Genomic DNA, 14398 nt, shown 5'->3' with positions numbered 1-14398 from the left:
ACTCATTGTCTTCCCAGTCCACACCCTCCCCTGCAACCAAAGCTCAGGCACTTACCCAGACAGAGAGTGAGCGGTCTTTGCTGCCAACAGCACAGCAGCAGTATGGGCAGCTGGGCTTTGCAGAACTCCCATTCTTCTGCTTCTTTTTGAAGATTTTTGGGTTGAATTTCTAAAGCCAAATAACCATGGCTAAAATAAGTAATCAAATACCAAGATGTCCCCCAAGTACAAACACCTAGTATACCAGGCAGTTTTTGTCAACTTGACACAAATTAGTCTTCTGGGAAGAAGGAATCTCAATTGAGTAACTGCCTCCATCAGACAGGCCTTTGGGACATTTTCTTGATTAATGATTGATATGGGAGGGCCCAGCCCACAGTAGGCTAATACCACACCTGGGCAGGTGGTCCCTAGTTATTAAGAAAGCAATCTGAGCAAGCCAGAGAAAGCAACCCAGTAAGCACACCCCTCTATGGTTCCTGCCCTGCCTTCCCTCAATGATGGACTATAACCAGGATGTGTAATCCAAATAAATCCTCTCCTACCCAAGTTCCTACCAAAAGGTCATGGGTTTATTAGAGCAGCAGAAAGCAAGTTAGAACACCAAGCATCAGTTAGATACCAAATTCTCAGCTCACAGAATATAGGAGGTCCTTACAGACTACAAGCTCAGCACTGAGCATACATGACTCCATCTTGAAAACTACAATGAGATATTTTGTTGATGATACAAATGAAAGCTCAAGGAGGTCAGAAAATAAATGCATAGAATGGCAAAGTAAAGACTGTAGACAGCACTACCAAATGCTCTATTTATGAAGCAAAAAGGCAGCTTTTTTTAATTCAAACAAATGAACTACTGGAACTGACCTCAATTCATCCTTGCCTGGCAAAGTCAGCCTTAGGACCTGAGAAGAAGTTGAGTTTGCCAGGAAACCACAGCCTGCTCACTGTATTTTTTTTTTTTTAAATAAGTGTTTTGTCTGTAAGTATGTTGGTGCACAACTTGTAGCACCTGTGAAGGCTAAAAGATGGTGTTGGATGTGCTGGAACTGGAGTTACAGATGGTTGTGAGCTACCACAAAGGTGCTAGGAACTTAATTCCTCTGGAAGAGCAGCCAGTGCTCTTAACTGCTGAGCCATGTCTCCAGCACATCACTGCATCTTTTAAGGAAGGGGCAAAGGGCGGAATTAATTCCTTCTCCCCTGTTTGTCTTGCTGAAGGACAATGTCTGCTAGCCTGGAGAGCTGAGTCCCTAAAGTACCTGGCTGATGCTTTAAGGATGACTAGCACACAAAGTGGGTGGTAGAATTAAGAGAGTAGAGCTCTTAGAATCATAAAGGAGTATATCTATCAGAAGAGAAAAAGTGGCTCCTAAGAGCCTGGTATCAGATGCATAAAGAGATTTTCCCTCCAGAGGGCAAGCAGGAATAACCAAAAGAACAGATACTGGACAAGATGGAAAGTGTCCTGATTACTTTCTACCACCACAGGTTAGGCTTGCAAAGTTGTGGGTCCTGGTGAGTGTCATTTTCTTACAAAGCTGTTGAGAACACAGAACCACTGTACTAAATACAAGTCAGTAATTTCAAACATTTATCAAGAAGGCCCTAGTCTCAACAAAATCCAACATGGACTCCTAACACAAAGCAAATTTAAGGTACAAAGTTTTACATTCATTTATGATCAATTTAAAAACATGTAATCAAGAGCCCATTATGATCAGGTTCTGAATGATCCTTCACTGTCATTAACCTAATCATCAATCTCTTATATTTGGTTATTCTACATTTTAAAAAATCCAGGTTCTAAGAGGTTATTTGAAACTCCCTAATAGCCTGCAGTAGGCATTCTCAAAACATTCTGGTTAAAGTTGCCTAGGGTGGAGGACATATCCTCAAGCCTAAAAGATAAGGCTGTCTGGCTTAGCTATAACTCGGTGACAGAGCACTTGCCTAGCATGCACAAGGCCCTGACCAGATGCACACACCAGTTCAGGCAGTAAACTACAGATCCACTGCTGCTGGGTATAAGGAGAAGCTCGCTATTGCAGGGGTGCCCAGAATGTTCTTTGTTCACAGGAACTGGCCAAAGGAGCACTTTTGGGCAAACCTAAAAAAGGCTAGCACTGAGTTACCACTTTAGAATCTCACACCTATAAAACAATTTTACATACATATTCCATTTTACAAAAATAGTCCTAAAATATCTAAGCATGCTTAAGATGAAAGATGCTCCACAGTGTGCTGACTCCCAGAGCCCATCACTCAGTCTACATGAGACACAGTCTTAGAGATTCATTGGGAATCAGGGAAGCAGACACTCCCTAAGCTCTGAAAACACATGGATGTCACTGCAGTAGACAGCTCAGGATGGTACTGACAGTTGCTAGGATTTCTGAGGTGAGGGACACTAACCACAACAGTCACAGCTTTCCGGTGTCCCACGAAGTCCATGTTGGTCTTCCAGCCTTCTCGTTCGATGATCTGAGCAGTAGGGCCAGAATTATTCATGGCATGGGCAGATACCAGGTAATGGCCATCAGGAGACCAACTAAGCCGGAGCACATGGGTCGTTCCTCCACACTGCAAAAAACATCTGAGCTTGAAAGGAGCTCAAGAAAACTCTGGCCTCAAGGATAAAGAGAACTGTGATTTACAAATGCATGTTCACAGGACACACACCATGCTTCTGCCAGAACTCTAGTCTCTGCAGGTGACATACCAAAAAGAGTTCTCTGTCAAATGAGTATGGGAACTGTGACATCATCCACTCTCTGCTTACCCACATGAGTGAATATAAAATACCAGAAGACATAATCTACAGAAAGACCATTCCTTTAGACCACCAGCTCTGCATGGGCCAGATCTATCCAGCCACTTATCTACTGCTTCTGCACAGCATATGTTAGCCCAGCGCACAGAATCTGCAAAGCATCCTCAAGAAATGCTACAATTAAAAAAGTACCTACAGACACCCACAAACCAAACAGGAAGCTGTGCCTGTGTATAGTAGGTGACAGTACTGTGCTACCCACGCCCTTGAAGTTATCCCCACACCTTATAAGTGGAAAGGACACCTGTAAAGGAGAAGAGGTTTATACAGTCCTTATAAGAGGCACAGAAGAAAGGCACTAGGCCTGTTTTGGCCTGAAGGTTGAGGCAGGTATCCCCTCATAAAATCGCTCCTACAAAAAAACACAAAATAAGCCCAAAACCAAACTCAAGATCAGCCTCGGCCAGCCTTCAAGACTAGGGTTATAATCTTAGTTCATTGGCAGAGCAAGACCCAGTGCTGTGGGAGCACCTCCCTGCGCCTCTGTGCTAATGGCCCCAGCAGAAGCCAAAGAGCACTACCAGACCTCACTGGCATTCAGGACTCTCCTACAGCCAGTCTAGGATCCTGGCTCACAGAACCCTGTGCCTACCAGTCAAGGTCTCTAGAAGTTCTAGGTGTGATAATCATAGCCCCTACCCTAGCTGTAGGCAAGGAAGGTAGGGGAAGTAAGGTGAAATCTGGCCTTATTCTTAGAGCTAGCCCAGCAGCTGTTGTCGGTTTAGAAAGAGCTGAATACATGATTTTAAGTTTCTCACTGCAACTGACACATGGCAAGCAAGCAACTTAGTTCCCTCTGAAAATATCCACTCCTGTGTCCCATGCTTTGCAAAGGCTTTTCTGACATAACCCCCCTTACCTAGGCTGTCTCTGTAGTCTAGACTGTACCTTCACCATATACACAATTCATGTGAATGACTGTATTTCCCACTGGGCAATAAGCATCAAGGGGAAAGACAACATTACAATCTATTTTTATTTGCCTATACCCAGTACTGCTTTACATACAAAAGATATTTAGCAAATGTCTAATGAATGACAGTAATCTTTATCTCAGATTCCATATGAAATCAGAACTCAAAAAAAGAGACAGTAAAATACTGCAGAAGCTACTGCAGTTTGATCTCCCTCCATGTTGTAAAAACTGTGTTCAATTCCCAGCAACCACATGGTGGCTCACAACCATCTATGAGATCTGGTGCCCTCTTCTGGTGTGCAGGTGGACATGCAGACAGAGCACTGTATAATAAATAAATATTTTTAAATAAATAAATATTTTTAAAAAAGGGTTCCAAAGAAGTAGAAGTATGATTAAAATATACATGTATATAAAGCTATCAATAAATAAATTTTTAAAAATGTTTTTTAAAGGAACAGTGAAAATTAAATACCAAAAAAAGTAAAGCTGACAATCAGTAAACGGCCTAATGAAACAAAAGACCTCAAAAAAAGAACACTTTTATATGCTTTCAAAAGTGTTTGTTATCCTTAGCCATATGAAAATGCAAGTTAAAACTACTTTGAGCTTCCACCTCGCCCCGGTAAGAATGTCAAGAACAGAGGCAGTAACAATGCTGATAAGGATGTAAAGGAAAAGAACCCTTCTTCAGTAATGGGGTGCAGCCACTACAGAAATCAGTACAGTGGTTATCACAAAAAATTAGGACTATAATACTATATGATCCAGCTTTATTATTCCTGGGTACATACTAAACCCCATACCCTACCACAGAGATGCCTAACATCCATGGGTTATTACAGCTGCATTACTTACTAGCCCAGATGCCCATGAACAAATAAATGGATAGTATGAACAGGGTATACTTACACAGAGAGGAACTTTATTCAGCTGTACAGAAAAATCAATCAAATTATGAAATTTTCAGGAGGAGTGATAGATCTGGAAATTATTATATTAAGCAAGGTAATACAGAATCAGACAAATTTGGCATGTTCTCTTAGCTTGGTGAGTGGGTGTGTATGTGTACGTGTTTTGTGTGTGTGTGTGTGTGTGTGTGTGTGTGTGTGTGTGTGTGTGTGTTTGAATATAGTTCATGAAACTAGAAAGGGGACCAGCTAAGGAAGTGGAACACTCAAAACATAAGACATCAAAGAGAGGAGACCGGAGGAAGAAACACAACAATAAATTATGTTTGAAAATACTGTAATGTAAGCTAAGTCTGTATGCTAATTAAAAATATAATAACATTTTTTCATTTCAAAGCTGGCCATTAAACACTTTCTCAGAAAGAAAAGATTTTTATCACCTAACTCACAGAACTAAAGCCTACACCCCTAGACTGTATGCACCCACACAGCTTGGACCACAGCCAGTTCCTCCTCTGTTCAAGAAGTACAGCAGGGGTGGAGGCCAAGCTCTAGACTATTTCCAGTTACCTCATCAAAAGGCTTGGTGATGCTGGTCTCTAGCTGCCAGTCCAGCGTCCTCCATACCTTCAAGCTTCGGTCGTCAGCTTGAGAGGCAATGTATTTACCAACAGGGTCCCAAGTCAACCCTTTCACTAAGCCAGAATGACCTCTCAGAGTTGCAAGAATTTCTGTGAAGAACCAAAAATAAATAAATAGATAGATAATAGATAGATAGATAGATAGATAGATAGATAGATAGATAGATAGATGGATGAATGAGTGAATGAATAAGTGAAGATTAAATATGAACAGTTGTTATCTATAAGAAAAACAAAAACATAAAAACATAAGGTGTGATGGCCTATGGAATGGACTTTAAGGGGCCTGAGCAGTCTACTTTGACCAATCCCACCCCATCAAGGCAAAAGCAATATGAAGAAATGGCTGCATCATGCAGGCCAGCATGAGCTAACACATGTGGGGTCACACATGCCACAGAGGAACAGCAACAAGGATACAGGCTAGAACACAGCTGCCAATTCTAACCCCAAATCTTATCTGCAACAGGCACAGATATTTGTAGCCTGGAGGGCCTCTCAAGCAGAACTCTGATGTGAGCCTCCTGAATAGTCCCCAGAGTCAACAGGCGTTACCAGATCAAGAAGGGCAGCATTAAGGGACATTTTAAGTGAGTTATCTAGATGCCAATGCTAAATAAATGATGTACCACACTCTAAAACTGCTCCTCCTAAGGCCCAAACAAGTATCCCCACACATGCTGGTAGTAGCTTCCAGAAGGAATTAAAATTACTTAAATCCGGGACTGGAGAGATGGCTTAGTGGTTAAGAGCACTGTCTGCTCTTCCAAAGGACCCAGGTTCAATTCCCAACACCCACATGGCAACTCACAACTGTCTGTAATGCCAATTCCAAGGGAATTAATGCACATAAAAATTAAATAAATTATTTTTAAAAATTACTTAAATCCACCCAATTGATGTTGTGTTTTAGCCCATGAGAAAAATGGGCTCCAGAAGCACATGTGGTGCATAGCCCTGGCTGGCCTCTGCCTTCTCAATGCTAGGGTAAAGGGATGTGCCATCATGCCCAGCTGTGACAAATATATTACTAGTTATAAACTGTAACACTATACCAAATTGCACAACCTCTCATAATTTTAGATACAAGAAAGAAGAAAAGCTACTCTCTTGCAAAACTGAGTTTGTGGTAACCCATATCTGCTAGGTGGTTTCACAAAGAGGGCAACTGAGCTTAGGCCAGAGCCCAAAAGCAGAGGGTACAAACAGCACATGTAGAGGACCAGCAGCCTCTCACCAACGGTCCACATGCCACCTTCATTGACAGTGAAGCATTCAAGCTAACACTCGGCTAATTTTCCTTTAGTATCAACCTCTTTTTAAACTTAAACAAATGTAGTTAATAAGGAACAGCCATACTAGGTTACTGACAAGATACTAAAATCCTTGACCCCTGAATTTTCATTGACCAAAATGAAGAAGACAAAGCAATCCATTCCCCATCCCCACACTGCTCCACACATAGAATGGTATTGCTGCTGTCAACAACCCTTTTCTGCTGCTAAACAGAAATGGGGGACCACAGACCTGGGAACTTCACAGCATTCCAAATGACGACAGTGTTATCCACGCTGCATGAAGCCAGCCAGGCATCGTGGGGAGACCATGCTACATCCATCACATCTGGAAGAAGACAGGGTACAATGGTAAGACCTTTTGACTGGTGTGCAGTTAGGTGATGGTGGGTACTTAGCAAAAGCCTTTTCTTTAGGCCAGCTCAGCTGATCCTGTAGTTTTCACACATGAGGACACTTAGCTTGAGACCCTAACAACTACTTTTGTCAATCTGAAAAAAATTCCTACTTAACATTTTTTCAGTGGACACTGAATATCAAGCACTAAATTGACCATAGTGCCCCACGATGTTTACAAAGAAACTGAGGAAACAGCCTGTGAGGAGAACTTATGGATCTTGTGGCCTCAAAGCCACATATTAGAACCATAACCTGACATTTCCTGCTTCTGTGGCTTCAAAGTTGCTCTTTGGCTTGTTAACTTGTTCTATGGTCCTACCTGGACCTCCTCCAGAACCTTCTTAGAACTAGATGAGACAGTGGGTACAGCAGAACACACAATCAAGAGCATATCTGAATGTCATGGAGGCCTGCTCTTACTACTAATCTACCAGGAATATCCTTTCCCTATTGAGCTGCCACAGAACAAGTGACATTTGTTTCCTACTTTCCCTATCTCTCCTTCCCTCTGGTTTTTTGAGATAAGGTCTCACATAGCTCAAGCTGGCCTTAGTTATATAGCCAAAGATGACATGAACTTGAATTCCTCATCATTCTGCTTCCACCTCCCAAGTGCCAGGATTATGAGTATGAGCTGCCATGACCACTAGAAGCACTTATTTTTTTTTTTGTGACTGAGTTTTCTTACCTGTAAAATTCCTACTATCCTAAAAATACTATAAGGATGAAATGTGAGAAGCTGCAATAGAACAGTACCAGATAATTCAAGGCACTAACAACGGTCAGCTGTGTTGGTGACATGACCATTCTTATCTTGCCTGGGGTAAGGAATCTGGTTTCACATATTTTTCTTCTAACACTAATGCCTGGTACAATTACTTGTCACCTAGTCCTTTCCATGCAGAAACTTTTTAAGATAGAAGGAAAATATTCAAAGTTTCTATTGCAACTTTTTCTAGCTTTTTTAATCCTCAGTAACAGCCTGATGGATCTTTCCTTCATAGCACTTGGCTTGATGGCCTGCAATTCTTACATACCAACATGCTTCATTTCTTACTCTGTCTAGGATATCTTCACAGCTTCCTTTGATTTTCTCTATACTTTACATAGAAACCATTCATTACTATAAACAGACGTAACTTAACACTGAACACTAACTCCCAGAGTTCTGTTGTTTTGCTGAGATGGGGTCTTGCTCTGTAATCCACACTGGTCTTGAACTCCATATGCTGCTAGAATGACAAATGTTTGTCACTGCCACTAGCTCTGTAGACTACTTTTCAAAGCCCTCTATGAGCTGGGTATAGTGGGTACGACAAGGTCAGGCTAGATACCAATACTCTGTCTCAAGATAAGGAAAAAGACTTTTGTGCCTTTGCATGTGTATGTATATCCACTTCAATGAGGACTGTGACCATTTTTCCTTCTAACTTATTAGGCACCATTTGTGATATAAGTCTTAATTAGTAAAGTCATTTGTGATATAAGTCTTAACTAGTAAAAAAAAATCTATTATCTAAAGAAGCCTTTTTAGATTAATTTGCTCACGTTTTATGACTGTCTACTGTGAAATCATTCTGAGCAGTGGATGTTAACATAACTAAATTCAGTGTCTACTTGACAAAGAAAACAAGAGCTTAGAGTTCTGTAAGAGTAGGCACATAAGCTCCAAAATTTATAATGCCAAGTCTACAGCAGAAAAGATGTAGTCAGGAATCAGGCATGGTAGTGTACCCTCTTAATTTCAACACCCAAGAGGCAGAAGCACACAGATCTCCATGAGTTCAAAAATAGCCTGTTCTATACAGTGATGTGGTCAAATAGAACCCAAAAAAACAGATATGATCTTCTTAGCAACTTCCAGACAAATGTCACATATACTATCCATCAATATCATCTAGTCAAGTTCCCCTACTGTAGGAGCTTACTAAAGTAGTCTGCTGTTACCCATCATAATTTCTTCTATTCCTGCTACCCTTGAAAATATCCCCTTGGCTAGAGATCTGATATTCATTTCTGTCTTCTCCTGGTTTAATTATCCAGCATTTATCTCTTATTTATCTGAGTGTATGTTGTATTTATTGAGGCTCTAAATGAACTTTATAAACTGCTTAATGGTTACTATGGGACATGTGAAGATAATCAATTCCTGTTCTGAAAAGTGATGAATCCATGTAGTATATAAAGTTCTTTAGTACAGTGTAGCCTTCTTCAGTGCTATTTTATCCAAAGCTTACAATGTGTCAGCAACCAACACTATGAATGTTCTCAACTGTAACAGTATTTATTCACTAGCCAATCTGACACCCGTGTCCAGCTTCTTAGGGAAGCCATACCTGTTATAATTTTCTCTGAACTCCAAACTTGGAGCTTGTCTTTAAACTGTATATATGGGCTAGAGAGATGGCTCAGAGGTTAAGAGCACTGTCTATTCTTCCAAAGGTCCTGAGTTCAATTTCCAGCAACCACATGGTGGCTCATAACCATCTATACTGAGATCTGGTGCCCTTTTCTGGTGTGCAGGCACACACGCAAATAAAATGCTGGATAAACTGTATATACCACTCCTTTCCATCTGGCTAAGATCAACATACTTGAGTATGCTGGGGTTGGGAATCGCCAACCCCAGAAATTACATCGTAATATATTGATTTTGTTTTATTCCCCACTATCATTCTATCAAAATCCAAGAGGACAACTCTTCCAAAACATGGGGTTCTAGGTTGCTTACACACTTTGGTCCCCTTAGTTTCCACCATAGCTAAGAATGGGAAGGACCTACACAATAAAAAGTTTAAAATACTGAAGAAAAAAATCGAAGAAAGTATTAGAGGATAAACTTCTCATGTTTGTGGATTAGAAGAATATTATGAGAACAGCTACATTACCAAGAGCAGTCTCTGCAGATTCAATGCTACCTGAATCAAAAGTCCAGTGTCATTCCTTCTCTTTCCTTTTTTGTTGGCTTGTTTTTCAAGGTTTCTCTGGGTAGCATTGGCAGTCCTGGAATTCACTCTATAGACCAGGCTGGCCTAGAACTCAGAGATCCGCCTGCCTCTGCCTATGACTAAAGTGCTAGGATTAAAGGCGTGCCCACCACTCCCAGCTGTCAATGTCATTCTTTACAGAAAAAGAATACCTGTAAAATTAATTTAAAAGTACAAAAGCCCTAAAAACCCTAAATTAATCACTGCTTTTAAAAATGAATTGGATTAGCTCTCTACAAAAAGACACTCTGATGATCCACATTATTAAATCAATTATGACTCTCATTATCCTGAAGGGTCGTTTGAAATGTCCAAACTGATTCCTCCTAAATTTATATTTTTATGTTGCAACTGGAAAGATGTTTTATATAACTTATATAAATATAATATATAATCATATATTATATTACATTTATATATATATTAATATGCAATATATAATAGTATATATTGTAATATACTATTATATATTATTTATTGTATCTATTTTCATTTTTATTTATTTATATGATTATATATATATAATTTAGAGAAATACATATGTGTGAGTTTAGAGTTATTACCAGTGTAACTCAGAAGTGTTAAAGTGCCAGAAGAGCTCTTCTAGCCACCACCACAGAGCTGCAGTGGAACCTGGGTTTAGTACAGCACACTTTGTAACTCACAGTTGTTCTTGTTTTGATTTATTTTTACTTTTATTGGTGTTTTGTCTGTATGTCTGTGTGAAGGTGCTGGATCTTGGAGTTACAGAGAGTTGTGAGCTGCCATGTGAATGCTGGGAATTGATCCTGGGTCCTCTGGAAAAGCAACCCGTACTCTTAGTCACTGAACAATCTCTCCAGCCCAAACTCAGGGGTTTCAAATATTGATTGGCTGGTTCGCTGGTTGGTTAGTTGATTGATTGTAGGTATATATGCATGCCTAAGTGTATCTAGGCACATCACATGCATAAAGGAGTCTGTGGCAGTCAGAAGAGGGCATCAGAACCCTTGGAGCTGGAGTTAAAGAGTTATGAGCCAGTATATGGGTGCTAGGAACTGAACCAGAGCCCCTGGAAGAGCAGCAAACACTTTTTTTTTTTAATCACCGAGCTATCTCTCCAGCCCCACAACACAGGTTTTTTTGGTTGGCTGATTTTTGTATATTTTTTAAGCTTTATTCTGGAAGTGGTGTTGTGCTTAACGATGGAAAGAAAATACATAATGAATGACTATCACAATGATTCAAATGAAACTTAGTATTTAAGACAGTCATGGGGTAGGGAATGGTTAGAAAAGAAAGAAGGAAGATTAAACAGTATTTTAAACAACATAGGGTTGGCTACTATTTGCATGCACATTTGGGGATGCACTTCTTTACGAGAAAGGTTCACAGACACACAAGAATGAACACACACACACTTTCTTATCTTGTCTCATTCTTTCTTAGTTTCATCATTTCAAACCTTCATTCCATCTCTTACTGTGTTCAGGAATTCTACTGCCAAAATCTCACCAGCATGTCCATAACCAAACTTGGAAACCTTTCTCCTTGAAAACAGACATCTTAGTAATTCTGGGAATGGCATCCTTTCCATTGTTCAGGATTGAGATAGAACATGGAGATTCTTTCCAAGTTCCATATAGCATGATCTTCTCTGAATTTTTCTATGTGTTTTAGAACTTGTGTTAGATATACCAGGAACTCCTCCTCTGATCACTTCCATGTTAGAGCCCAGTACTGGGCTAGCATTGCCTCTCACTTAAATCAGCCTTTAGCCTGAGCATGGGATATTGTCACAGGCCTCAAATTCTCACTAGAAAACCTGCTGACCTTGATGTTCACACTCAAACAAAAGTGCTTACCTTGGTCTCAAAGCCCCAACCCCAGAAACTCCAGCCTGCTCCCCCTACCCACTGACTCCCTGAATACGTCAAGCACAAGTCCATATTCCATGACCTTTGTTCCAGCTTTTCTCTCACATCTTTCTTCAGAGGTCACCAAACTCAGTAAGACTTAACTGGAAGATGCTCACAATAGCATCTGCCCTCTCCTCGATGCTTCCTAGCACTTGCCAGTTGCTTCCATGGTTCCTCCCCTGGTCTCATCACATTTCTTACTACATGTCTGTCCACCCTTTTTAGTCTTCTTCCTATATGAGCATTAAAGCTCAGACCTCATAGATATCACATAACCAGTGTGTTACATCCCTAGCCCCTTTGTTATTTTGAGACAGGATCTCACTAAATTACCTACGCTAGACTTGAAATTTGACCCTCCTGCAGCCTTCTAAGGGGCAGATTACAGGTCTATACTGCTAGGTCTAGCTACACCTGTCGTTTTTACAAGCAGCACACACTGAAAGAAGTACAGGGCCTGGAACACAACCTGTGATGAATTAACTGTTACATGGATGAGTAATTGAGAGTACACATGAATTTTATTTAGTTTATTTATGAATTATGCATCTTTCAAAAAAGATTGTGAAGCTAAGCATTACGGTTCATATCTATAATCCCAATATTCAGGAAACTGAAGGAGGAAGATTATGAAATGGAGGCCAGCCTTGGGAATACTGCAAGTTCCAGATCAGCATGAGCTGTGTGGTGAAAGTTTGCCTCATGTTTTAAAAGAAAGTTTTTGGTGATAGTATATACACCTGTTATCCTACTCAACTGTTTAGGAAGCTGAAGGCTTGAGCCTAGATCAGAGCAAGACTCAATTTCTTCTAAAAAGAAGGGACAAAAAGAAAAAGGGACACCTGGAGTTGCAATTCAAGGGCAGGGTGCTTATCTAATATGCAAGACCTTGAGTCAAAGCCCAGCACCATAAAACCTGTTCAAATAACTCTGTAGTTCAAGTCAGAGATGTCATATATTCCTTGGTAATATTAATCCTGGTTATTAACAATTTTTTTTAATTTTGGGGAGCATGAGGCTTTCTTAAAAATCACTAGATATTCTACTTGGCTATTACTAATAAAAGATACATGTTTTCATACGAGGCCAACTGAATAACTTATGTTAGTGGTTCTACGAGTTTTCTCCGTGCTTTGTTATTGCTTTATTTTTGCTGGACATGACATGATATTTCACTTCTGTCTTCCCAGCATATCTATCTTCTCTGTTTGTACTGTACTACTAACCTCCAGAGCAACAAAATACAGCCAAACTCATCCTATCTTTAATGAAAAAAAGAATTAGACTTAGCTATGAACTGTAATATTGCATAATTATTGTCTTCTTTTGGGCTCTTTCTTTAAGATATGGTCTCACTGTGTAGCTCTGGCTGCTTTGGATCTCACTGTATACATCAAACTCCCAGAGATGCACACGTCTGCCTCTAACTCCAAAGTGCTGGGGTTAACGGCACGTGTCACTTCAAGTCTTGCTATGTAATCACTCCCAACTGACTTCAAACTCACAGTCCTCCTGCTGCAGCTTCCTGAATGCAGAAAACAATAGGGATGTGTCATCATGTCACTAGTTTTAGAAACACAAGATTCTGCCATGTTTAAAAAAAAAAAAACAACTCTCTGTGAGCATCGTTTTAAAGGCATAGTTATTAACAACTAACGACTAATTAGCTACTATTCTTGTTAAAATACCTACAGATGACTATGTAGCATAAGTCACTTAAATCTAGTAGTAGGTTATAATAGACTTCCATTTACTCAAATGTCTTCTATATGGATCAAATTTATTATATGAGTTAACTTTTTGAATATTGTATTCTTTAGTACTGTTATTGATGTTTCTATTTTTATTCAGGTTGCTTTTGTTTCCCTGTTATTTTCTACTAGGTTTTGGAAACCAAGGGTTCTATCTTGTTCTGAAGAAAAAATATTTCTATGTTCTCTCTGATGTTTCTCAAAATTTGAAATGATGTATCAATAAATGATTTAGAGCTGAGACTGCTAAGACAAGCTGAGGCTAGTAATCCTAGCTACTTGGAAGACTAAGGCAGGAGGACTATATGCGTTATGTTCAAGGCTGGCCTCAATTTAGTGAGTTCAAACCCAGCCTGGGAACCACTGAGACACTCCCTCCCCCAACTCAAAAATCAAAATTAAAAAGGCTAGGGAGTACAGCAGGGAGAAAGTGCATCCTGAGGGAATGTGTGCACCCATAGATCAGCGCCCACTGCAAAGCATCAGAACCAGGACTCATTCTGAAGAATGTTGGTTTCCAACCTTCTCACTCAGAGTTCAAACTATTCTTTTCTCTTTAGCAACAATTAAGAACTCAGAGTTTGTTTCTGGTTTATCCTTTTGTTTTTAGCTTAATGCTTAAATATTTTTCTAGATCTTCACTTCTAATTCTGTCTCCTTTTTTTTTTCCCCTTTTCACCGCTAGTTAAATCTGTCAGCCATATATTTTTCACCTTTTGCTTTTCAAAGACCCAATGCCCTCTTCCCATCAGTCTCTGCTTTTC

The 14398-nt window shown here is 40.0% G+C and overlaps 1 protein-coding gene across 4 annotated transcripts in view; it reads right to left on the bottom strand.

The window, feature by feature from the left end:
• The window catches only part of LOC129679227 (protein HIRA), a 76625-nt gene that overhangs the window by 40058 nt on the left and 22169 nt on the right, over positions 1 to 14398 (bottom strand). For all 4 annotated transcript variants that reach the window (XM_055610197.1, XM_055610198.1, XM_055610199.1 and 1 more), the window contains 4 exons: positions 6832 to 6927; positions 5234 to 5394; positions 2419 to 2586; positions 56 to 169 (listed from right to left, as the gene is read on the bottom strand). In XM_055610197.1, the coding sequence (XP_055466172.1) occupies positions 56 to 169; positions 2419 to 2586; positions 5234 to 5394; positions 6832 to 6927 (539 nt within the window). The remainder of the gene's footprint in view (positions 1 to 55; positions 170 to 2418; positions 2587 to 5233; positions 5395 to 6831; positions 6928 to 14398) is intronic.

The sequence above is a fragment of the Psammomys obesus genome, unplaced genomic scaffold (assembly GCF_907164565.1).
Source record: "Psammomys obesus unplaced genomic scaffold, mPsaObe1.curated_primary_1811, whole genome shotgun sequence".
Classification (NCBI taxonomy): domain Eukaryota; kingdom Metazoa; phylum Chordata; class Mammalia; order Rodentia; family Muridae; genus Psammomys; species Psammomys obesus.
This window is presented reverse-complemented; position numbering and strand designations above follow the sequence as displayed.